The sequence below is a fragment of the Sus scrofa genome, chromosome 15 (assembly GCF_000003025.6).
Source record: "Sus scrofa isolate TJ Tabasco breed Duroc chromosome 15, Sscrofa11.1, whole genome shotgun sequence".
Lineage (NCBI taxonomy): Eukaryota > Metazoa > Chordata > Mammalia > Artiodactyla > Suidae > Sus > Sus scrofa.
In genome coordinates, this window is record NC_010457.5 from 106,666,212 (window position 1) to 106,693,344 (window position 27,133).

General features: G+C 35.2%; 1 protein-coding gene across 7 annotated transcripts in view; it reads left to right on the top strand.

The window, feature by feature from the left end:
* Positions 1-20,474, top strand: part of NBEAL1 (neurobeachin like 1) — a 170,684-nt gene extending 150,210 nt beyond the window's left edge. For 5 of the 7 annotated variants that reach the window (XM_021075105.1, XM_021075110.1, XM_021075103.1 and 2 more), the window contains 8 exons: positions 203-292; positions 2,105-2,214; positions 2,633-2,805; positions 4,277-4,371; positions 5,686-5,802; positions 6,203-6,364; positions 8,364-8,512; positions 9,839-11,923. In XM_021075105.1, coding sequence (XP_020930764.1) covers positions 203-292; positions 2,105-2,214; positions 2,633-2,805; positions 4,277-4,371; positions 5,686-5,802; positions 6,203-6,364; positions 8,364-8,512; positions 9,839-10,115 — 1,173 coding nt within the window. In that variant the 3' untranslated portion in view covers positions 10,116-11,923. Of the gene's footprint in view, positions 1-202; positions 293-2,104; positions 2,215-2,632; positions 2,806-4,276; positions 4,372-5,685; positions 5,803-6,202; positions 6,365-8,363; positions 8,513-9,838; positions 11,924-13,023 lie in introns of those variants that run through there. The other 2 variants (XM_021075106.1, XM_021075109.1) reach the window with 1 other exon arrangement.

Here is a 27,133-nt window from a genome sequence, read left to right on the forward strand (position 1 = left end):
GCTTTCAGAACTTTCAAGTATGCCATTTGAACATGGTGTATAGTTCCTTTCCCATGTTTTGAATTAAGTGATTATGTTTTGGTAGAGTAAAATGCTATGTCACAGGGTTTATCTTTGTTTGAAGAAATAGAAGTTTTCAATAATGTACATCTAATAAAGATAAGCAGAACCAGCCACTAAACCTGTGCCCTTTATTTTATAGGGAATTAGTGATGGTATTCCACTAGTAAAGGCCATTGTTCCCAAAAACCAGTCTCGTTCTTTTATGTCACAAGGCAGTCCTGAGTTACTGGTAAGTCGATTTATACCTTATTCACATGCCATGTCTATATCCATTACAACTTACTTAAAAAATTAAGAAAATAAATTTTGTTTTACATTTTTTAAAAATAACAGAAAAGGAGTTCCCGTCGTGGCGCAGTGGTTAACGAATCCGACTAGGAACCATGAGGTTGCGGGTTCGGTCCCTGCCCTTGCTCAGTGGGTTAAGGATCCGGCATTGCCGTGAGCTGTGGTGTAGGTTGCAGACGCGGCTCGGATCCTGCGTTGCTGTGGCTCTGGCGTAGGCCGGTGACTACAGCTCCGATTCAACCCCTAGCCCAGGAACCTCCATATGCCGCAGGAGCGGCCCAAGACATAGCTAAAAAAAAATAATAATAATAAAATTTAAAAAAAAATTAAAAAAAAAAAGAATATCTTTTAGGGAGTTCCCTGATGGTGCAGCAGTTTAAGGATCCTGCATTGTCACTCCTGTGGCTCATGTCACAGATGTGGTGTGGGTTTAGTCGCTGGCCAAGGAACTTGTACAGCTGCAGGCACGGCCAAAAAAAAAAAAAAGTTCCTTTTATTTATACAGCCTTTAACTAGTTCCATAATTCTAAAGCTTATTTGGAATACTAAATATGTGAAAATACCAGGAAATTTTGTATAAGAAAATTATGATATAATATCTTATCATAAAGCAGTGAAAATAATGAAAATGAGACATAATCCAGAATTGATAAAAGTCTACATGCAAGACATATTAGTGAGTATGTTACCTGAATTTTGTCATTTAAATTATTAATCTACCTGACAATTCTGTGAGATAGGCACAGTTATTATTTCCCTTCTACAGGTGAGGAATTAAAACTCAGAAGTAACTTGTTTAAAGTCACAGAGCTAGCAAGTAAGGACCCTAGCAAATGGACCAAACCTAAGTCTGTCTTATTCTGTTTTTGTCACTTAAAAATGATAAAAATTGAGAATAGCACAGTGAAGAGTAGATTCCAGAATTAAACCATTTTTCTGATTATCCATGTTGTGTGTTTGCTTAGAAAAAAGGTCTAGAAGATATACAAGGTAATAAAAGTTTTTTTTGAGTGGTAAAATTTTTGTCATTTTTTCAGTTTTAATACTCGTATTTTTTTATCAGATGTGTGTTTGGGTAGTCTATTACTTCTTTTTTGTAATGGCCACACCCTTGGCATATGAAATTCCCTGACCAGGGATTGAACCTGAGCCGCAGCTGCAACCTACACTGCAGCTGCAGCAATGCTGTGTGCTTTAACCCACTGCACCAGGCCAAGGATTGAACCTGCGCCTCCACAGTGACCCGAGCCACTGAAGTCAGATTCTTAACCTGCTGTACCACAGCATGAACTCTGTAGTCTGTTATTTTTATCAAAGAGAAATAAAGCTTCACATTTTTAAGTGTAAATATTCACTCTTACTCTTCCTAAGAAAAGGAGACCTTCCTGACAGTTCTTCATAAGGACTATTTTTGATTTATGTTTTAAATGATAGTATCTTATTTTTATGGAAAGACTTAGCTCTTAATTTATTCTGACTGCCAGCTAATAGATACTAGAAAACTGAAATTTTTGAAGAACAAAATCTTACTGAAGAAATGTACATTTGGTACCTTTTCTTGCAGTGAGAGAACAGTGAGTTTTTAACCATTTGAATTATTTTAAGACTTTCTTAATGAGTCTTATGTTTTAAGTACACAATCCCAAACTATTCCCTAAATGATAAATGATAACTTCATGTCAGCATTTGGTTATTCTGTGTTGCTCTCTTTAATCTTTCATTTAATTTTTGTCTTCACATGTTTATTTTGCAGATAACCGTAAGCATGAATTATGTTATTGGAACCCATGGATGGCTGCCTTATGACAGAACCATTTCTAATTACTTTACATTCATCAAGGATCAAACTGTGACAAATCCAAAGTAAGTAAATGAACATTTAAAGCAAAACAGGTACAGCCAGAAACTTATTGCCAGGACAAGCAAATAAATTAAATTTTCCAACTTCCAAACTTTCCTGGTCCTAGCATACTCTTATCTTGTCTTTATACTTTGAGACTATTTACAGAATTGACAGTCTTACTAAATTGGCTTTAAATCTTTTTCACTCCTTCACCAATTTCAACTTCCTTACACCTAGCCCTTGAGAATATTTTGTTATATGTTTTTTTGTTTAGAGAAAAATATGAATAAAATTAAAATTCTAAATGTCTATCATTTATTAATAGACATTTCAAGTTGACTTATTTTTTTTTCTTTTTTGGAGAGATTTAAAAAATAGTGGATAATTGGTCTAAGTAATGTTTTTAAAGAAGAGTCTAATATTTAATTGTGTTTTCAGAACTCAGCGTGTTATGAATGGTCCTTTTGCTCCAGGGCTGGAAATCACTTCTAAGCTATTTATAGTATCACATGATGCAAAGTTGCTTTTTAGTGCTGGACACTGGGATAATAGCATTCAAGTGATGTCCCTTACAAAAGGCAAAATTATTTCACATCATATCAGACATATGGGTAAGCATTAACTTTTTTTTCTCCCAGACAATATTTTCTTTATTTTCTTCTAAATGTAAAAGTAGTACAGGGAGTTCCCGTTGTGGTGCAATGGAAATGAATCCGACTAGTATCCATGAGGATGAGGGTTTGATCCCTGGCCTCACTCATCTGGTCAGGGATCCAGCCGTTGCCTGAGCTGTGGTGTAGGTTGCAGATGCAGGTTGGATTCTGCGTTGCTGTGGTTGTGATATAGGCTGGCAGCTGTAGCTCTTATTTGACACCTAGTCTGGGAACTTCCATATGCCACGGTTGTGGCCCTAAAAAAAGTAGTACATAGTCCTTATAAAAAGCATGAATTTTACCTTTGAAGCAAAGTGAACTTTTTGATAGAATTGTGTTTTGAATAGTATATTCTTTCTTTAAGACTATCTAATGTGTTTTAGGTGTACTAAGCATAAATTAAATACAGCTTAATAGTATATGAAAGATTAAAAAAAAATTGGTTGAAGGAGTTTCTTGGTGGTCTAGAGGTTAGGACTTGGCACTTTCACCACTGCAGCCTGGGTTCAGTCCCTGGTCTAGGAACTGAGAGCCCACGTCAAGCCACTACTGTACACTGCGGGGGAGGGGAAGATTGGTTGAAAGAATAAGAATTTTATGAAAAAATGGTTAAAAAAAAAAGTCTGTCATAGTTGAATAAGAAATCAGCTTCCCCTTTGGTCTGTCAATTGTAAAACGTAAGAGAGATAAATTTGTCAAATACAGCCTCGTACTTCTTATTGTCTCAGTCTTCAGTTTAGGAATAAGACATTGAATAGATTTCTTTCCTAATAAACATATTAGGCAAGGGAAATGAAGGAGTTCCCTGGTGGCCTAGCAGTTAAGGATCTGACATTGTTACTGCTGTGGCACGAGTTCCATTCCTGGCCTGGGAACTTCCACATGCCATGGGCATGGCCAGTTAAAAAGCAGGGGTTAGGGGAAGGGCAGGGAAATGGAGTCTGCTGCTAAAATCTGTACCAGTGACTCCTAAGATGTCACTTAGCTCAGGTTCTTACAGTTTAGGGAAAATGTATTTTATATTGTGAATTTGCAGTGTAGTATGTAGTGTTTTGGTTAAGGGCACATATTCTGTAGGATTACAGCTCCCATCCCAGTGGGGGTAGAAGGTAAATGGAGGTAAGAGTGAGAGAGAGCAGAAAAGCACATCCAAATTAAGTGGGGATTTGTCTCAAGCTACATAACCTCTTGCCAAGATCCTGACAGGCATTCATGTGTACTCTTCACCCCCAAAAAAGGATGGCCTAAGAGAATGCGCCCTGACATGATTTTAGTACTGCTTCTTCCCTATGTCACCCTTTCCCAATGCTTTTCCAATAACATTCCTATGTTTTACCCTGCTAGAGCCACTGATACAGTTTAAACATATAACCGAAAATTGCCCTTATAGTTGTGCTATTTCATTTTTTTGCATTCCTTTTTCTTACAGATATTGTGACTTGTTTAGCTACAGATTACTGTGGAATACATTTGATTTCTGGTTCCAGAGATACTACATGTATGATATGGCAGATAACACAACAGGTAGTCATTCATTTAAATACTCTTGGTTTATATCAGAGATTCACCCTGGGAATATTATTGAGATGTTCTAATAGAATAGTGAATTTTTTCTTTGGCATTGATGCTTATTTGAGCTCCTTTGCATTCTTTTTCCCCTCATTCTGTTCTGTCTTAATCACCACATTTTTTCCTAGGTTTATTGTCTGATTCATGACCTCATCATGTTATTATCTTAAATTTTTCTTATAACACTTTTCTTATTTTTTTAATATTTCAATCTTTAATGCATTTCTATATTTTATAATATAGAATACTCAGTATTAGATGTATAATGATGTAGATATGTATTATAAACCTAGAATAATACAGAACATTAAAATACATGATTTTAGGAGTTCCTGTCATGGCTCAGTGGTTAATGAACCCTACTAATAACCAAGAGGTTGCAGGTTCGATCCCTGGCCTTGTTCAGTAGGTTAAGGATCCAGCGTTGCCGTGAGCTGTGGTGTTGGTTGCAGACGCAGCTCAGATCTGGTGTTGCTGTGGCTCTGGCATAGGCCGGCAGCAACACCTCCAATTGGACCCCTAGCCTGGGAACCTCCATATGCCACAGGTGTGGGCCTAAAAAGACAAAAGACAAAAAAAAAAAAAAAAGAAAAGAAAAAGAAAGATAGCTGGGGAGTTCCTATCATGGCTTAGTAGTAACAAACTCAACTAGTATCCGTGAGGACACAAGTTCAATTCCTGGCCTCACTTAGTGGGGTAAGGATCCGGCATTGCCATGAGCTGTGATGTAGGTCACAGGCACAGCTCGAATCCTGCATTGCTGTGGCTGTGGTGTAGGCTGGCAGCTACAGCTAAGATTCAGCCCCTAGCCTGGGAACTTCCATATGCCATAGGTGCAGCCCTACAAAACAAAAGAAAGGAAAAAAAGAATAATAGCTGAAGAAATCAAAGACAAATCAGTATAAAAATAATTAATGGTTTCTGAGACAAGGACTCCAATAAATGAAAAAGAGAAAGTTTTCGGAGATACAATATAAAAAGTTTCTTTGAATTATAGGGTGAATAATTCTGTAGACGAGAAGGGCAAAATATATACCAGTTAAAATTAAAGCAATCAACTTTGAAACTTCAGATTAAATTTTTTACCTTCAAAGGACTGGGAATAGTTTGGAAATCCAAGGAAAAACCCAAGAATGAGTACTACTATGAATATATTTAGTGGAATGAAGTAGTTGCAATGTCAGTTTGTGATTAGACAGTTTAAATACAATATAAACCTTTTTGTAGAAAATAGCTTATAAGAAAATTACCTTTTTTGTTTTATATTAGGGTGGTGTTCCTGTGGGCTTAGCATCAAAACCCTTTCAGATTCTGTATGGACACACTGATGAGGTCCTGAGTGTTGGCATCAGCACTGAGCTAGACATGGCAGTGTCAGGATCAAGGGTAAGATTTCACCTGTAAGAACACTGATTTTCTAAACTACAAATTCAGGGACAATAGATATATATATATATATATTTAAAACTTTTTTCTAGGAGAATTAGTAAAAGCATAGAAATTTTATACTCTTTGTCTAGGACTTTGCAAAAGTAAAAAAAATTTAGAAATAAAAAACTTAAAGAGACTGGATTCTCCTAGGGGACTTTACTGGTCTTATTAGTTAAGAAGAGGGCATGTTATGAAATAAAATGCTATTTGAAATTTTAAGATTGAAATTTCTCCAAAAGTACCTATATCCTTGGTGGAGTAATCATTTTCTCTGTTCCCTCCCCATGTTTCTTGATCACTTTCTTTTCTTTTTTGTTCTTCTTCTTTTTCATTTTCTAATATTTTCTGTACATAGGATGGCACTGTGATCATACATACCATTCAGAAAGGTCAGTACATGAGGACTTTACGGCCACCTTGTGAGAGTTCTCTGCTCCTGACCATTCCCAGTTTGGCTATATCTTGGGAAGGACATATTGTCATCTACTCCAGCATTGAAGAAAGGACCACCCTCAAGGTATATTACAGTTTCATGCAGCAGGGTAAACTATCCATAAGCTTGTCTTTTCCTTCCCATGAGGGTGTGTGTGTGTGGCTGGGGGCGGGGGGTATATTACAGTGTCATGTGGTATATTACAGTTTCATGCAGCAGGGTAAACTATCCATAAGCTTGTCTTTTCCTTCCCATGGGGTGTGTGTGTGTGTGTGTGTGTGTGGTATATTACAGTGTCATGTGGCATATTACAGTGTCATGCAGCAGGGCTAAACTATCCATAAGCTTGTCTTTTCCTTCCCATGGTGGGTGGGTGGGTGGGTGTGTGTGTGTGTGGCATTTTGAGGAAGAAAAGAATACCAAATTTTGAAAAGGATATTTTTCTTTCACCATTCAATTTGTTCATTCCCTCTCACAATCTTAGTCTTATGTTTGATTTTGTTTTAGAGCTTTCTATAGACCTATATGGTTTTAAAAGTAATTTCTGATTTTGTGGGACTTTATAAGCATAGGTGGAAATTATAACCAAAGTAAATTATTTTTGCACAGGGCAGGGTATAAATAAAACATACATTTTATGTTTATTTTCTTTCAGTGATAAAGCTTTTTAAAAATTAAGATAGTTTTTGTTTTGTTGTGTTTGAAGAATGGGTTTTTTTGAATGAGATTTTTAATTTTTTTGGAGAGGTGAGAGTTCTTATTTATTAAAAAAAGAGTCTAGATTTTCTTACTTTCCTTCCCCACACTCTATGATTTTTTTTTTTTTTTTTTTTTTTTTTTTTTTTTTTTTTTTTTGTCTTTTTGGATTTTTCTAGGGCTGCTCCCACGGCATATGGAGATTCCCAGGCTAGGAGTCCAATTGGAACTGTAGCCGCCAGCCTACGCCAGAGCCACAGCAACGCAGGATCTGAGCCGTGTCTGCAACCTACACCACAGCCCACGGCAACGCCAGATCCTTATCCCACTGAGCAAGGCCAGGGATCAAACCCGCAACCTCATGGTTTCTAGTCAGATTTGTTAACCACTGCGCAACGATGGAAACTCCATATGATGTTGAAGGCCTTTTTAAACGTCTTCATGTTTGTCCTTTTGCTGCTCCTTGTTTTTATCATCAGTTTTACAGCTGTTTGATTGTGTTTTTTGTTTTGTTTTGTTTTGTTTTTTTATCTGTATACTGGTTTACTTAAGTGATTGCTTTCAATTGTGGTTTCCTCTTATTTCTTCTTACTTCTTTTTTATTTAGAGAAGCCCTTTCAGTATTTATTTTAGAATGGATTTTAGTATTGCTTTACTCTTTTAGCTTTTGTTTGTTGGAGAAAGTCTTTATTTCTCCTTCTATTATTTATTTATTTATTTATTTATTTATTTTTTGCTCTTTTCTAGGGCCGCTCCTGCGGCATATGGAGCTTCCCAGGCTAGGGGTCTGATCAGAGCTGTAGCTGCTGGCCTATGCCAGAGCCACAGCAACGCGGGATCCGAGCTGAGTCTGTGACCTACACCACAGCTCACTGCAACGCCGGATCATTAACTCCCTGAGCAAGGCCAGGGATTGAACCCTCGACCTCATGGTTCCTAGTCGGATTCGTTAACCACTGAGCCACGACGGGAACTCCTATTTCTCCTTCTATTTTAAATGATATTCTTGCTGGGTAGAGTATCCTAGGCTGCAAATTTTTTCCTTTTAGAACTTTGGATATATCTTGCCAGTCTCTTCTGGCCTGTAGCATTTCTGTAGAGAAATCAGCTGATAGCCTTGGGGGGGGGTCCCTTATAATTAAAGTTTTGTGTTTCTCTTGCTGCCTTTAGAATACTCTCTTTATCTTTAAGAGAGTTCTTCTTTAATATTTAGTTGGCAGTCTGATTGAAATCACTTTTAATAGTATGGTCAGTATACTTTAAGTATAACCGTGTGTTTATTCCAAAATTTAAAACCCAGTCATCGTTCTGTTATAATTTTAATTGATAATATTCTAACTCAGTTTTAATTTGAGGTAATTAAATTTTCGTCAACTAATTTTTGCAGGATAAGAATGCATTGCATTTGTTTTCTGTAAATGGCAAGTATCTAGGATCTCAAGTCCTGAAGGAACAAGTATCAGATATGTGTATAATTGGAGAACACATTGTTACAGGCAGCTTACAAGGGTTCCTGTCCATAAGAGATCTCCACAGGTAAATGATAAAAATTATTGAAATGTCACTTAGGAAAAGATGGTAGTACTTTCAGCCTAGAAAGAGTAGAAATCTGTAATCTAAGATTTCTAATTTTTCATTTATCATTTATTATGAAATGTCTTTTTTGGCTATGAAAAAATGGGGAAGCTAAAGTATTTCTGGATTGGCAAAAGAAATGTAAATTTTTAAAATATAGAAAATGTTATGTACATTTTACCACAATTTTTTTTTAAAAAAAATTTATAATAGCCAGAGAATTTTTTTCATAGTGCCAAGCCTGGATTATGGGTTTGGAAATTTATCCAATCGTAGTTCAAGTTTTATAAACTAAAGTTGGGTTTAACAAAAAAAAATTCTAATTGTGGTAAAATAAACTATTTTTTAAGGCTAGCATATCTGCTCATGTTTATGCACGTGTGAGTTTAAAATTGGTGAGGTGTCTTTTAACCCAGTGAAGGAAAGAATGTTTGAAAAGTGGATATGTATGTTATTGTTATTCTTTATATTTACCAACTTATATATATAAAGTACTGTTATTCCCGACATGCCCAAATATATTCTTTTCTTCTCTTTTTCAAAAATTTATTGTGGCTTATTTATACTCCTCATACTATCTTGGCCTCATTTCCTGATCCAGACTGTTCTCCTATTGCATTCATATCAGAATCACTTCTGTACTAACATTGATTCCCTGTTTTTGTGTTTCCCTTCTCAATTTTGTCAGTTTTTCTCCTGTGATAGGACATTGAGTACACATTTCAAAAATATCTTTCCAATGTTTTGTTTTAAAACCCTGATTTTTAGGATATTGTTAGGAGAATCCCAAATTAGAAAAAATCAGTGGAATCTTTTAGCAAGTTTGTCTACATCATCCTAAGATTCTTCATTCTCTAATCATAAAAGCTATAAGCATTTTGCATAATTGGGGTATTATATTTTAAAATATTTTATATATTACATGTTTTAAGACAAAGCAAAAAGACCAATTTTATTGACCTCATCTGCCATTAAAACACAGTTTTTGAGCTTTGGCCTTTTTATCTAACTTTTATTTGTTAATCATCAGGATGAAAAGAGGGCACATATATATGGTTAAAAGGAAAGCAGATGCTGGAAATAGAGAAAAAAACATCTATTATGTATTTTAAGTAATGCTACAAATGTGGGCTCTTGTGTCACTCAGGTCTTCTGAACCTAAGTTCCCACATCTGTAAAATTAGAAGGCAGAACTAGGTGATCATTCACTTATCTTCTAGGTATAAGATTCTGTGGATCCATTATATATCCATGTAATTATGTTTGTGTTTTTTATTTCTCTTCTAGTTTGAATCTCAGCATCAACCCATTAGCCATGCGATTGCCTATCCACTGTGTTTGTGTAACCAAAGAACATAGCCATATCCTTGTAGGATTAGAAGATGGCAAATTGATTGTAGTGGGTGTTGGCAAGCCAGCTGAGGTAAAACCTAGCATCAAGAATTTAATTTCCCATAGTATCGGGGATTCTTTTGGTTATTCTTATTTCCAGCTGAATCAGAAGTCTCCATTGTGGGTAAACAAATTGAAAAACAAATTTGATTTTTCTAAGTACAGTAAGTGATAGACGATAAAGCTAGTATTCAAGAATGATGTTTATATTATGATATTGAAATCACACATTTAGCAGTTTCTATCTATATAACTCTATATGAGTAAGAAAGTTTTGTTCTCTAACTTTCCAAATCTAGATTAATGACCACTACTTGGATTTTTAATACATGAAAGTGTTTATAAAAATGAAACAAGAGTTCCCAGTGTGGCACAAGGGGATCAGCAGCATCTCTGCAGTGCCAGGATGTAGGTTTTAATCCCCGGCCTGGCACAGTGGGTTAAAGAATTTGATGTTGTCATAGCTGCAGCATAGGTCACAGCTGTGGCTCAGATCTGATCCCTGGCCTGGGAACTCTTATGCCATGGGGAAGCCAAAAAAGGAAAAAAAAAAAAAAAAAAAGAAAAGAAAAGCAGACTCAACAAAACTACTTGAATTTCAGCAAATATTCCTCATGATTGTATGTCAGTTGTCCTTTTGTAAAAGCATCATTTTTTTACCTGGAACTATAAATATCCCCATATAATGTGCTAATTTTCAATGAGTTTCTTATAGTTACTGTAACTTTATTTGCCAGTAGTTTATCAATTATTGATTACTCAGATATCATAAATCTAACACTTTCCTAAGAAGACTTAGTGGCTGTACTCCAAATAATCTAGTGATTCTTCTCAAGGATTTATTTTATTACATAGAGTCATATTTAAGCATCACAAATTTTTATTGATATCATTGGTCTTTTCTGAGAAATTTAAAATACGACGTTTGTGGCTGTTACTTCAAGAGAAGACATTACTGAATGACACACTGTCAATGGTTATAATAAATATATCATGGATCATAGGAACCTTTCTGTGTTATAAATATTTTAAGATTTTGTTAGTCCTTATACTCTTTTTCAGGATATACAGCATTTTAACTAAATGAAAAAACACTTAGTTTCAGGGGTAATGGTCCCTCAAAAACATCAGCAGCTATCTCGGTATTATTTACTTACATTTAAAACATTTGTTAAACTTGTTAATCATTTTTCCATTCAGAAGTGTTTCTTTAATACATTTCTCAAGTAAAGGTTACCTTCCTGTCCTCTGCTAATGTGATGATTACTTGAGAACTCTGCTCAAACTTTACTCTTTGAGTATGTATTATTTTCTGTTTTTTACACAAGGGCCTTTAAATTTGCCTGCTCTCCAACTTAGGTAATTTGTTAGTTTCTGATTTTACTGAATTTTTTAAATGAAATGAACAATGTGCATTCATTTAAAAAAAGTTAATTGTGAAAACAAATACCTAAGCATCTTCATTTCATTGGCTTAAATCAATGTTTTGTAATATTTATTGAATTTATATAATATATATCAAATATATAACAAAAATTATATAAAAATATATACTGTATAAAAATTTTTGGGTCCTCATTGACAGATTTATGTAGTCTACAACCCATAGAATTTGAATTGTGTGCTGATTTTGAATAAAATTATTTTTTATCTGTTTAATATCTTTGGAGGTATCAGCTGAATTATGGATCTACTTTAGTAATAAGTAATATAATCAAATACTTAGAACTTGGCATAATTAAATATAATTATGAAAGTGTAGAAATTAAATAGATCAATTGTTATGAAGAGTTTTAATATCTATTTTTATGTAAAAGATCAAAATCTTGATTAATGTGTATTTTTAAAAGATGTGTCAGTTTTCTGTATTATGCTGTCAGTATTTGAAATCTATATTTATAAACTAGATGGTAAAGTGGAACTAGATTAATGGAAATAATGTTTTTGGAAATACATCCGGAAATGAAAATGTAAAACAAACATGCCAAAGTGTCTTTGCCTGAGGCTTGTCTATTATCACTCCAGTAAATGGACCCTAGAAAAATAACCACTAGAAAAGAGTGGCAGATTAAGCACCATTAAAAAAAGTAGATGGGGAGTTCCTTGGTGGTTTAGTGTTTAGTGGTTAACATTCAGCACTTTCACTGCAGCAGCCTGGGTTCAGTCCCTGGTATGGGAACTGAGATCCCATATCAAGCCTTTGCACGCTGTGCCCTCCCCCCACCCGCAAAAAAAAAAAAAAAAAAAGTAGATTGCTCTTGGGAAAGTAATTCCAAAATCATATGGTTAGAATGAGAAATGTGGGATTTTGTTGCCCTGTGTAGACGTTTAAGCACTTTTGCAGGGACATTTACTCACTGATTTAATTAATACTTTATTAATAATTGTTATATACTGGAAAGTATACTAGGTGGTAAAAATTTAATGGTGGACAAAGTGTGATTCAAAGAGCATATGTTATTCTTTTTTTCTAAATAACTTTTCATCATTTTATGTGTTTTTTAAATTATTAGATCAAAATATTTAAAAATTACTTTCTTTTCATCAAAATGTTATTTTATTTCTTACCATTGATTGTCATTAATAGTACTGCAAATGTCAAAGGAGAAAAATCTCCAGACCTATGTGTCAGGTAGAGTAAGAATAATTTGAGAAGATTATTTTAATGAAGTGAAAAATAGTTTTGTAATGGAGTCTGGTAATTTTGACATAGTTGGCACATTTCATTTAAACATTTGTATGTTGACATTAGAGCTTTCTCAACTGAAAGACATTCAATGTAGAAAAGTCTTTCTTTAATTATTATTATTAATTAAGAATATTAGGCGTTACCACTGGGTTAAGGATCCATTGCTGCCACTGCGGCATGTCACAACTGTGACTCAGATTTGATCTCTGCCAGTAACTTCCATATGACGCAGCTGTGATAAAAAAAAAAAAAAATTAAAATGTTAATGATTCTTCTAACAAAACCTCTTTCTTCTGCATTCTACAAAATCAGTGTCTTATATATCAATTTTATTTATTCCTTTTTTTCTTAATAACATCTATTCTTCCTTTCTTTGGATTACTTTTAACAGATGCGTTCAGGTCAGCTTTCTCGAAAATTGTGGGGATCTAGCAAGCGGCTCAGCCAGATTTCAGCTGGAGAAACTGAATATAATACTCAAGATTCCAAATGATTGTTATTTCTGTCTTCTGTCATAGAAAACTGAACCTTGATTTATTGCTTTGTCACTTTAGCCACATCTCTCAACTATTTTAAATGTTTCAGGGTTTTTATCCCTGAAAATCATTTCGGGATTACCAAATTTGGTCCAGTATGTGTATTAAGACATAGGTTATATTATTATCCACTTCAAAAATTTCTGATTAACATCACCGAATCTAATCTTATAAACTAATTCTTGGTGTCCACTAAGATGAATTTGAAAAAATACATTTGATTTGACTTAGTGGTTTATTCCTAAAGATCCATTTTTAAAAACAAACTTCTAAAACTAAAGAAATTAGATTGACAAAATTTGAAGTATTTCTAATAAAATAATAGAGACACAATGGGACAGTTGAGAGACATGGCTTTTTAATACATTCTTTAGTTAATCATTTTCCTATTTCTGACCACCATATTTAAAAATACATCAGTTTATTTGTGGAACTTCTGATTGGAGGTAATATTTTAAAGGCATCTGTTGCATACTAGATTTTCAAAATTCAGAGTATAAATTCCAGGTTTTTATAATAAGTTGAAAATAACTTTTGAAAGGGTGTATTGGCTTATCCCACTACTACTTAGCATATTCATGAGAATTTACTGCAATGCATTATTATCCTTAAGTAATAAAGGTTGAATAGGAATGAGAGGTATATTTTGCAGATATATTTCATTATTAGTATAGTTAAGGAAAAATGCTGACTATGATTTTTGACAATTGGGTCCTTTAAATAGCATCTACAGCTCAGTTTATATCTGCAGAGTTTGAAATTTCTGGGCTTTTTCTTTATTAAGCAAACACTGTGTTTTCTCCCAGTAATTATTGAAGTTAGCAATGACACCCAAATATACTACATTTTTACCTATTTCATGTGATTGATGAATGAATTGAAAAGATATGCATTAACTTAAACTAGTCATTTAGATGTAGTAATTTTTTTAAATACACATTTCTGTTTCATGTTATGTATAACTTTTAGGATTATAATTTTATTATACATAGTTAGATGTTACATTATGCTTTACTATTGAAGATTTTAAAGTAAAATGCTGATAGATTTATTCTGGAATTCAGAGATTGCCAAACCTCGTGCTTTTATAAAGTCATCTTTTGAGTTAAGTCAGGAGCTTTTACAACTACGAGTGTCCTTAATCTGAGATTTCACAGGTTTGAGGGGAATTTATAGATCCCCTAAAATTGTGTGGAAATTCTCTGTTTTAGCTGCATTTTTTTCAGAAACGAGTGATTGTATGGGTCTGGGGGGGGGGAGCTTTTTACCATAATACCTTTAAAAAATAATAATGATCTTTTTTATTCCACAAATTATAGATTTCCTTATATCCAGTTGTCTTCTCAATTGAATCTCTGAGAAATTTTTCCTTTGCAATTCTCTCCTTTTGCCCACAGTTTTTAGTATCCTTTCTTTATAATCCTATGAGTCAGTAAAAAATTTAAGAGAAGTGAAGTATTCTGTTTAGAGCAACTTTTGATAGACCTGACCTGCTTGAGTCAAGACCAAAAAAGGCTGTAGAAGAGTTTTTAGTTATTTAAAATCTCCTGGGGTTTTGGTGTTTTTTTTTTTTTTTTTTGGTGGTTTTTTGTTTTTGTTTTTTTTTTTGGCATAAAACAGTTGTGTTTTACGTAAATTATGCTGAAATAAACTGAAGCGGTAAGTGTAAAATAGAATGTATGTAGATGTGAGGGACTCAGATATGTCTTTGAGGACTTCAGAAATTAGTGGTGAAAATGTCTCAGAACACTAGAGAAAATTATAATTTATTGAGATTTATTTCTTCTGTTAGTTTATTTCATTCTGTTTTCATTTTTTGATCTTACGTATTTTAGGTTTCAAATTCAACAGAACCAAAATGATTGATTTTTGATATTTTAAATGTTGATTTTTAAAAATCTGTTTTTAAATCAAAACTTTGGAAATATTTCTTTTGCCTATTTATCTAGAGATTTTGGCATAAGGATGTGTTTGTTTTTAAGGTCACTTAATATTGGTTCTGGAAGTTATTTTGGATGCTTATAAGTTACAAAAAAGTTTAACCTAGATTATTGGGGGAAATTCCTAAACTTTTTGCATTTTACTTTGCCACTGTTTAGGTGAAGGAACTAAACAAGCAGTATTCATTTTATAGCACAAATAGGAAAAAGCTTTATTCATAGTAAAATACATATCCTAAGTAGAGTAATAGTAAATGTTCAGAGCAGTAGAATTAATCCTTACATTTTCTAAAAAGTGAAAATCAAAAATTTAAGAGTTTGAGGGAAATCTTGGAGAATGCTAGCAACAGTATAGAAGAGTGGAACTTAAAGTTTATTAAATAAGTAAACATAGTAGCATTGGCTGAATAATATATTCTTCTTTTAAACAGTTTAGCCCACTGAATTAAAAATCACTAGATAAAGGAGTTCCCTGGTAGTTCAGTGAGTTAAAGATCCAGTGCTGTCACTGCTATGGCATGGGTTTGATCTCTGGCCTGGGAACTTCTGTGTGCTATGTGCACAGCCAAAAAAAAAAGGTCACTAGATAAAATCACTGGAAAAATATACTTTGGAGGATTCTGGTGTATTCAGATGTTATCTATAGAAATTATTTTAATATTGTATAATGGGAGAAATGAATGGTATCATTAGAGTACAGTAACAGGTCGACATTTCAGTTGATGAATATAATATCTCAACTTGGCTGTTATATAAAATGCTTTGTCTGAAATACTCTTCATCTGTTTTTGTTCCTTGACACTGGCGATGGAAATAAAAATCTAGCATCCTAAATGAGAAATTTATACTAAGATAATGACTTTATAAAGTGAGGTCAAATATTAAAACATATAGCAGATGTACTCACTTAGAGAATAAAGAGGCTTTGTAAGAGTTTCGTTCACCTCTCCCCAGTCAGTATTGTCATTACTTTATTTAGATGAAATTGGAGGAGAGGAGAAAAAAAATAGAGCAGGGTATGAATAAAGCTTGGGCAGTTGGTTTAAAGTCTTTTAAGCCTGTGAAGCTCATGTCATCTATGAATAAATTTTTATTAATTTCCTTTAGGTCACAGTGCTTTTTTAGGTCACATCCTTTTGTAAGAGAGAAAATGCCTCATATTCACTTGTTATTAACAAGAAACATCAGTGAGGCTTCCTTTTTTCTCTATGTAAGGCATATAAAAATTATCCTTAAAGAACTATTATTGAAAGTCAGTTTTATGCTTCTGAAGGAGTAAGTGTGCCCTCATAATTAATTAGAATTTAGATTTGAAAGTTGTCATAACCAAGATGTGTATTTTCTTGAATAGAAGTAGACAGAGGAAATTGTTAACTTGAATACCCTATTTTTATTTAATGACGACACATGGCCTTTGCCTTTAAGTATATTTTATATTGTTATTACCAAAGAAATAGTAATGGAAATCTTTTAAATGAATTTAAAAAGGTTAGCTCCTTTTGTATATTTATATTTATAAAGTGAATAGCACTGTCTTTATCACTTTTCCAATGAAAAGATGCAAGTGCATGGACTATATTAAATATAAATATTATAAATATTAAATAATATCATATGTAATATGCGAGGTTGTGTATGTGTGAAGGTTGGTCACTTTAAATACATCATTAAACTTGTCTTCCATAAATAAGTTCTTAAACCTGTCTTCAGGGTATAGTTTTTGACTGATACAAGAAATGAAATACATTTTTTTTCCCCCTAAATCTAATCTGTTATTTTCTTTTATCAGATAGACTCTTAGTTTGTCCTAATTACTGTTCTTCTCATCAACTAAAACTGTTCTTCCTAGTAAGTGACCAGTTTTAAACATTTCTGTCACTCTAAACAAATACCATTCTTAATATTCTTTTTGCCTAATTCATTTATCATATGTATATTGGATTTGCTTTAAACTTGATCATCCAGAGCATTGTTCTTGAGAGTTTCTATGTAAGAGCCCTCCTGCTTTTTCTGAAACATTAGGCAACAATATTGTACTTTCAATCATCATTTCAATATTATTAAAAATTGGCCACAACTTCTTGAATTTGAATCTAGCATTTTATAGGTCATTGTTTCCTAATTGAGATTGTAGTTCAGACATCTTTGTGAAGTTGTATAATTATACAAATGTTTAGGCATTACTCTGGACTTGCTGAATCTCTTCATTTGATATTCTTGGTATAATATTATGTCTCAGGGTTATTAAATCTTAAAATATTTTCAGTTATAGAAATTATGTCCATTATATTTATAAATCAGATTTAATATTCACAAGCTTATTTGAAAATAGATTTAGGTGTTCCCATTGTGGCACAGCAGAAATTAATCCGACTAGTATCCATGAGGACGTGGGTTCAATCTCTGGCCTCACTCAGTGGGTCTGGGATCCAGCATTGCTCTGAGCTGTGGTGTAGGTCGTAGATACAGCTCTGATCCTGCATTGCTGTGGTCAGCAGATGCAGCTCTCTTTTGATCCCTACCCTGGGAACCTCCACATGCCGCAGGTGCAGACCTCAAAAGCCAAAAAAAAAAGATAGATTTAATCATTATCCTTGGCAACATTTTGTCTAAAATTTGCTTGCAATGTCTTTCTTTGTTTTGCATGCCATAGAAACAATCAGATTTCCATTTCAGTTTGCATTATTCTTATAAACCCTCTCATACCTTTCACATTTGAAAATTATAACTAATATTTGCTTCCAAAAAAGTGTTTGTTTGCTTGTATTAGTTTCTAGTGGCTATCAGTGAATATTTTGCTTACCTGAATTAGGTTAACATTTTAAAGTATTAATAGAAAAACAGGAGTTACGAAATGCTGGATTTAAGAGTTCCCATCGTGGCTCAGAGGTAATGAACCCGACTAGCATCCATGAGGATGAGGGTTCCATCCCTGGCCTCACTCAGTGGGTCAGGGATCTGAGCTGTGGTGTGGGTCACAGACATGGCTCGGATCTGGCGTTGTTGCGGCTGTGGTGTAGGCCAGCAGCTGCAGCTCAAATTCCACCCCTAGCCTGGAAACTTCTGTGTACCTCGGGTGTGGCCCTAAAAACAAACAAAAAAACAATTTTCTATGTTAAAAATATAAGACCATTCTAGATTATAGAAGTTAAATGATTTTCTTTAATGTAAGAACCTTGTGTAAAATGACTCTTATCAGGTACTTTCTGTAGAATGTAGTAATTCATCAAACACATCTTAGATTGACATCTGTCACATGTGGGTTATTTCTAAACACATTGTAGGATTTGGGGCTATGAACATGATGGCTTTAGTGAAAAATAAAAGGGCAGAGGTAAAACTGAATTTATTTTTGTTTTAATGCCTTTAATCTTATGAACTTAAAATTCAAAGAAAAAGAACAAGTAGGAAGTCACTAATTCAACATTTGTTTTCCATTGTTTAGTTTTAAAATGTTTCCTTGGAAACTTATTTTGCAAATATTACCATAATAATAATACAGTATTGTCATTGAAAAAAATTATCCATTCATTTTTCCAGGTTTACTACTACTGGAGTTTGGGATGTGTGTGTGTGTGTGTGTGTGTGTTTTCACTTGTACTATGATGGCTGCCTCGTTATATAAAGTTTATAATTATTTTTGAGCATATAAATTATTTAGCTACTTAAAATACTATTACAGTGTAGTAATTTGAGAATAAGAAAGCAAGTTAGGATTTATGTGGGAATGAAAAATAAAATCATATGTTATTGACTAAAATATAAACTTTAAAAAAATTTTTTTTAATTTTTAAAAAATAGGAAAAAAGTCTTATTCCAATTGGACCTTCTAAAATTTTATTTTGGTAATAAATAAAAAGTGAAAACACACAAACATTCCAAACTCCAGTAGTAATACAGTAATACAACTTACGGTTATTAAAACTGGAGGTTGTCTGGTAGCCAGTGTACTAAATTAATGTCAAAATGCTATTTTTGATGTTCTGTGTCTTGGAAATATTTTCCCACAATATGTAAGCAACTTATCTTAAGATTTATTGGGCCCAACCTACAAATTCAACAAATACTCCTCTTCATTTTGAAGGGAAAAAACTTATCTCTGATAAACATATTATTTTGCTTTTCAGAATACTAAAATTATATTAATAACACTTTAGAAAGTAGTTCTGATAGAGAGATGTCAGTTATCAGACTTAACTGAAAATTTCAACCTCTTAGTTTATTATATAGGGATTAAAGAGAATAAATTTATTTATATTCCTTTGGGATTTTGATCATTTTGGGGGGTAACTTTCAAAGTATTATAATACTTTCTACATTTCTTCCAAAATTATGGCATATTGAAGTACATCTTACTGTTAAAGATCTTTTATATTTTTGACTTTTTTCCTGTTACGGTTTTTACTGTCCTCTCTGATTCATGAATTTTAGCAGCAAAAGTTTTTTTATGGCTCTTTTAGTTTTACAGAAAACCTTGTGGCTTATCTCTTCTCTTCAGATACTCCTAACAAGTACGACTTTCTTTCCCCCAACTGTTTGCTATCATAGACTTGGAGCAAATCATTTAGCAGAAAATAATCAGCGATCTAACCAGTCGTTATCTGTCAGATGCATTGCTGTGGAAGGGAATTCATTAAGACAGCAAAACATTGACACATTTGTTGTCTCTTCTGTCAGATTTTCCGGGACCCAGTTTAAATAGAATTTCATTGTTATCATAGAGATGACAGTGACTTGAATGCATATATATGCACATAGTAAATTTAGAGGAGGATACAGGAAAATTCGGAGTTGTTGAAAACTTGCAAATCATGCTGCTACTTAAATATTTAAGGAAATCAAAAAGTTGTGTAATCATAAAATGTTCCTTCTCATTTGTTTTACTGGAATTGACCGTAAAAAAAGAGACTATTAAGCCTTATTTATATCTAATTACTGACTGTGCAAACTGTGACTCAATGAATATTTATATGCCAAAGAAAAGGTTTTAAAGATCAGAAAGTTTTAGACTTAATAAAGATGTGTAAATAATTTTGATTAGTATTCTCATTACAATGAGGTTACTGTTAATTTGGTGCAATATGTTCTTCCCTTTCTAATCCTTTTAAAATTAAATGTTTAAGGTGTATGTTTTGTTTCATTGAATGCTATTTTAAAATTTTTCATTGTGTGTATATGAGTTTATGTTTGATTTGTTTCTGTATAGCATGATTGAAGATAATTGAAAATTTTGCACTTTTTTTAGTCCTTTGGAAATTTGTATTCTAACAGTTTTTAAGAATGTACATTTATTTTGTACATAATAAATTAGCTTTGTATATGAAAATGGATTTAAATCAAATTAAAAAATGATGTTACTTTCTTCAGTTGATTTGTAATTCTCAATTTATAGGGTTCTGATGAGAACTTACCATTGGGAGTTCCCGTCGTGGCGCAGTGGTTACCGAATCCGACTAGGAACCATGAGGTTGCGGGTTCGGTCCCTGGCCTTGCTCAGTGAGTTAACGATCCGGCGTTGCCGTGAGCTGTGGTGTAGGTTGCAGACGCAGCTCGAATCCTGCGTTGCTGTGACTCTGGCATAGGCTGGTGGCTACAGCTCCAATTAGACCCCTAGCCTGGGAACCTCCATATGCCACGGAAGCGGCCCAAAGAAATAGCAAAAAGACAAAAAAAAAAAAAAAAAAAAAAAAAAGAACTTACCATTGGCTAAATTATTTGAGTAGGCAAGGGATTGGATACAGTATTTGTTAAGCGACAAATTGGGCACTGCTTCTTTCTCATATGAGCAAAATTTCTTCTGTAGTCCTATGTGCATAAGATAAATGTTAGTAAACCAGTTTTTGTGTATATAACAACAGGTATTAAGTCTATCATTTTAAAGCCATTTCAGAAACTATTATATTCCACCCCCACCAAGAAATAAGCCAGAAATATACATATGTAGTTAATCAAATGACACATTAGTTTTTTTTTTATTTATTTCCTTTTACCATTAAAGTCTCTTATTCATCAACTTTTGACAGTTTAGATGTTGACCTAATCCTAAGCATTTACACTTGTGGGTAAGAATAACAGATTGAATGTAAGTGACTGTATTTCATTTTGTTCCATATTAAAATTCTGTCAGAGCAAGAGTGAAGGCATAAACCTACAAGGATGAAGATAAGCCTGAAAACAAGTTCCCTTGTGGCACAGTGGGTTAAGGATCTGGCATTGCTGCAGCTGCGGTGCAGGCTGCAACTGTGGCATGAGTTTCATCCCTGGCCCACAAACTTCCACATGCTGTGGGTACAGCCACATAAATAAATAAATAGGCCTCAAAAGACAAAGAAAACAGAGAAGATAATAAATACAATTTTGGAAGGTAGAAAATTAGTGGATTCGAAATGGATTAATCCATGTTTACAAGATGCCTAAGATACTGATGGGTACCTAAGTCCAGATCTCTCCACACATCCTACGAAAAACTATATAGATAAACAAGAACAAATACAACCTCAGAAATCCCATGCCTTCTAGATAACAAGACAGATAACATGACAAACTTCAAATTACTTTAAAAATATAAACAAATTCCAACAGAGCTATCCCTTAAGCTTCTACAGTAAGCCTTTACAGAGAGAGCAAAGGAAATCCAGAAAAACTGAAAATAGATAATTAGAGGACTAAGATTGAGTTAAAAAAAAAATAACTCTGGAGTTCCCATGGTGGCACAGTGGTTACCGAATCCGACTAGGAGCCATGAGGTTGCGGGTTGGGTCCCTGCCCTTGCTCAGTGGGTTAACGATCCGGCGTTGCCGTGAGCTGTGGTGTAGGTTGCAGACGCGGCTCGGATCCCGCGTTGCTGTGGCTGTGGCTCTGGCGTAGGCCGGCAGCTACAGCTCCGATTAGACTCCTAGCCTGGGAACCTTCATATGCCGTGAGAGCGGCCCAAGAAAATGGCAAAAAGACAAAAAAAAAAAAAAAAAAAATAGTAATAACTGAGAAAGTCCATCCTAAGTGCAAAAATATTGAAGAATTTGAGTGAGTCAGGAGTTCCTGTTGTGGCGGAGCGGAAATGAATCCAACTAGTAACCATGAGGCTGCAGGTTCAATCCCTGGCCTTGTTCAGTGGGTTAAGGATCTGGCATTGCCATGACCCGTGGCATATGTCACAGATGGGGCTTGGATCTGGTGGCTGTGGTGTAGGCCAGCAGCTGCAGCTCTGATTCAACCCCTAGCCTGCGAACGTCTGCATGCATGGGTACAGACCTAAAAAGCAGGAAAAAAAAAGAAAAAAAAAAGAATTCAAGTGGGTCAAAGTACTGTGTACAAAAAGTAGACTTAGTGTGCAGGATTTGATGGTAATCTCAGAAGACATTACTTGTTGAGACAACTGCGATAATGCAATCACTTTGGAGACTGGTGAAGGAGGGGACAAGGGGAAATTTAGGATTTAGAATCCTACATGCCAGGGAGAAAAATATTAAGGGATATATAATTTTACCCTTCACCCTCATCCGCCAAAACTAAAAAGAACTACAATGCATTATCTACATGAATGCAGATCATTTCTAACAAAGTATAAAAAGTATAACACATCATGACCAAGTGTAGTTTATCCCATAAATTTAAGATTGGGTCAGTGGAGTTTCTGTTGTGGCTCAGGGGGTTAAGGACCAAACATTGTCTCTGTGAGGATGTAGATTTGATCCTTGGCCTCACTCAGTGGGTTAAGAATCCAGCACTGCAATAGCTGAGGCATGGGTCATAGATGCAGCCCAGATCCCAAGTTGCCATGGCTCTGCTGCAGCTCTGCTTAGACCCCTAGCCTAGGGAACTTCTGTATGCCACAGGTGGGGCTATTAAAAAAAAAAAAAAGGTTAATTTTTAAAAAGTTACCTGTTCAAGATAAAAATTCTCATCAGACTAAAAATAGAAGGGAACTTTTTTTTTTAATGTGCACACTGACAGCATATGAAAGTTCTTGGACCAGAGGTCAAACCCATCTCTGCAGTGACCCAAACTGCTGCAGGCAGATTCTTAACCCACTGCCACAGCGGGAACTCCAGGCAGGAACTTTCTTAATAAAGTGTATTTATGAAAAGCCTATAGCTAACAGTATTTAATGTAAAAGACTGAATTCCCCTTAAATTAGGAATAAGGTAAGAATCCCTATTCTCACCACCATTCAACATTATACTAGAGACTAGTACAATAGGAAAGAAAAAACATACAAATTGGAAAGGAGACAGTAAAAATATCCCTTTTTGTGGTTAACAAGCATGAAGAAAATTCTAAGATATCTACATACACACAAAAAAGTAGAATTTATTTAACAATTGAGCCTAGCAAAGTCACGAGATACAATGTCCATATACAAAAATAGGTTGTATCTCTATATACTAGTAACAAAAATTGACAGTCAAAGCAGTACAATTTACAATAGCTTGAAAATATGAAATACTTAGGAGTAAATGTAATAAAATACCTGCCAAATACATACACAAACTACAAAATATGGCTGGAAAAACTGCAGAAAACCTAAAGAGATTTAAAGAAACTGAAAAAATGATTTTATAGGGAAAGCAAAGGACTCAGAATGTAAAAACAGTTTGAAAAAGAACAAGGTTGGAAAACTGATTTCAAGAATTAGAGCTACGAGAATCAGACATTTCGGTATCCAGCATAAGAATAGACATGTAGATCAAAGGAAGAAAAATAGAAGTGCTTTAGCCATGGCCATATATATGATAAATTAATTGTCTACAAATGTGCAGAGTAATTCAGTGAAAAAAGAGTCATTTCAACAAATGGTGCTGGAACTGGTTACACATATGGAATAAAATCTCTCACTTTTACCTTAGATTAACTGGAAGAGAATTATAGACCTAAATGTACCATAACCATAAGCTTACAGATGAAATCAGAAGAATTCATTTCACAATCCTTGAAAAGCTATATCCAGGAGTTCCTGTTGTGGCTCAGTAGTAACGAACCTGACTAGAATCCCTGAGGACGCGGGTTTGATCAGTGGACTAAGGATCCAGTGTTGCCACAAGCTGCAGTGTAGGTCGAAGATGTGACTCGGATCTGGCGTTGCTGTGGCTGTGGCATAGGCCAGCAGCTGCAGTTCCAATTCAACCCCTAGCCTGGCAACTTCCATATGCCACGCCTAAGAGACTCAGTTTCCCAACACTGCCTGTCATCAGCTAGGTCTTGTCAGACCACCAAGTCTTTAAAACATTAGGCAGAGGTAAGCTGCGTGAGGAAGTAGCACAGAACTCCAAAGTATGCATCACCGTTGAACGAGTGCTCCTTCCTCAGATAACACATTTGGTTTTCAAGTGATCTTGTATGGTCAGATGGAGGCGGAGAAAAAACCTCAAGCTGATTTACAGATGGGATGGCTCAGTATGTGGGTAAAGCCAAAAACGGTAGCAGGTGAACTGAAGCCTTATAGGTGGTCTTGAAAGACAGTGGCAAGGGAAAACCATCTCAGTGAGCAGATATTTAATGGTGCATCTTGTCATTCACTGTGTGGAAAGTGAAGACGCCTAAGGTTAGAATATATATATATATAGAATCATTGGCAGTGATGTAAGAAATGTGAAAAACCTTTGAGTCACATATTAGCAGCCACAAGGAGCACATACCACAAAAGAGGCATCAAACAAACGAGTGGACCAAAGAACCAATCCAATTCATGCCAAGTAGCCACTGCATTGACCACCCCAAGGCTAGCCCAATGGGTAGGTACATGAAAGAGCCACAGCGGCAGAAATGGAGACCATACATGGGCTCAGCAGCCTGAACTCTTCACTGACCATGGCTGGTCTAGCTATTGCCCCCACTCAATGTCCAGTTTACCAACAACAAAGATTAATGTTTAGTGCCCAGTGTAGCATCATTCCTCAAGGAGAAGAGAGGGCCACATGCTGGCAAGTATTTTAGGCCCCTTCCATTTGGAGGGCTAGAAGGTCATTCTCATAGGATTAGACATGTATTTTAAGTAGGTTTGCCTCTTACGGCTATAGGGCCTCAGCCAGAACCATTAAGTGCAGTGGAGTATTTGATTCACTGTCAAGGGAGTCCACATAACATCACCTCAGTCCAAAGGACCCCCTTTACAGTAAATAGGTGCTGGAGGGAGCCCACGGCCATGGAATTCACTGGTCATATCAGGCACATCACCCACAAACTGCCATCTGGATAAAGCATCAAAAGAGCTTGCTGATGTGAGAAGTAATTCACCTGGATAATTAAGAGGTACAGCTGTTATTACATAGTGGAATGTGTAATAGTTTAGAATTGTGTAGTTCATCTACTTGGGCTCTACACTTTGTACTTCTTTGCCCAACTGTGAGTGCAAATAGATGGAGAAACCATAGTCTGAAAAGTATATAATTACCAGGGACTCAGTTCAGAGTGATCCAGTCATTTGTTCAGACTAATCACCAAGCAAACCTCAAGACTTGGGAGCTGAGTAAAGAGAATCTAGCATGGATAGAGGAGAAGACTGAGTATCAAACGTGGCAATCTGCAGAAGCTAACTTCCACGTTTCCCCTCATGAAGGGAGTAAAGTAGGTACATTAAAAAAAGCCCAGCAGAGCTCAATCCTTGCGGATAATTCCCATTCCAAACTCCCCAGTAGGTTGGCCTAGGAGTTGCTAGGCCTGCATCACAGTTGCCCTTCTGTCTCTGCCCAGTCGAGATTCCTTCCTTCTCTTATATCGATCCTACTAAATATCTTGCATCTTAAACTCCACCTCAGAGTCTGCTGATGCAATGTGCAACAACCCCATACCACTCAACCTGTAAGATCTTTATCACTATACATTCTCCTAAATAACTTGAGATGTATCTCCAACCTTCTGACATGTATTATTTTACTAAGACATCTAGGAAATTTCTTCTTTATGCTCGCCAGGTCACAAAGTATAAGGTCATCAGACTAATGGACAAAGCAAGATGTTGTGTGGAAGAGCATTACAAACAAGTTAGAAATTTTATCTTCTTATGTCACAGAAGTGAACCAATAAGTCCTGGAGTAAAACACTGAACACTGTTTCTGTTTGGTAAAGGGTATCTGATTACCCTTATTCGTTAGAATTGAGGAAAAAATTTGTACTCACCAAACAGGCAAATTAATAGGGATAAAAATTACCATGTGGAGCAGAGTCCCAACAGGAAACAGATGGCATGCTGAAACCAGGTAATTTAAAGACAGATCAGGAGTTCCCCTGGTGGCTCAGTGGAAACAAATCTGACAAGCATCTGTGAGTACGCAGGCTTGATCCCTGGCCTTGCTCAGTGGGTTAAAGGATCCAGTGTTGCTGTGAGCTATGGTGTAGGTCACAGACATGATTGGATCCTGCATTGTGGGGGTGTAGGTCTGCAGCTACAGCTCCAATTCCACCCCTAGCCCGGGAACCTATCGAATGCTGCACAAAATACAAAAACAAAACAAAAAAAAAAAACCAAAAAAAGATGGTTCAATATGAGTTCCCACTGTGGTGTAATGGGATCGGTGTCTTGGGAATCCTGGGACTCAGGTTTGATCCCTGCCTGGCACAGTGGGTTGAGGATCCAGTGTTGCTCAGCTGTGGCTTAGGTCACAACTACGGCTTGGATCTGACCCCTGGCCCAGGAACTCCATATGCTGTGGGGCGGCCAAAAAAGAAAAAATAAATAAATAAATATGGTTCAACAAATGAGCCATTTATGAAGATATGGGAAGGGTTTAAGGAAAACCAAAAGATTAGCAACAGAGGTAAGCTATCACCAACCCTATGGCTGCATTGTGTGTAGAGAATTTTAAACTGATAATAAACCAACTAAATATCTTTTGCTTTTTATTGTCACCATGTGCAATTGCAAACAACATCATTGATAAATTCCTCCACTCTGTTGGGGGCACTACATCACCTACCCTCTTTTTCTCGAAATGCTGCTGTCAGGTTGTTTTCTCTAGGAAATGAAATGGCATTTCTCTCTGTGGGCCATGAGGAGTTTATTTTATTTTTTGGCTGCACCCGAGGCATG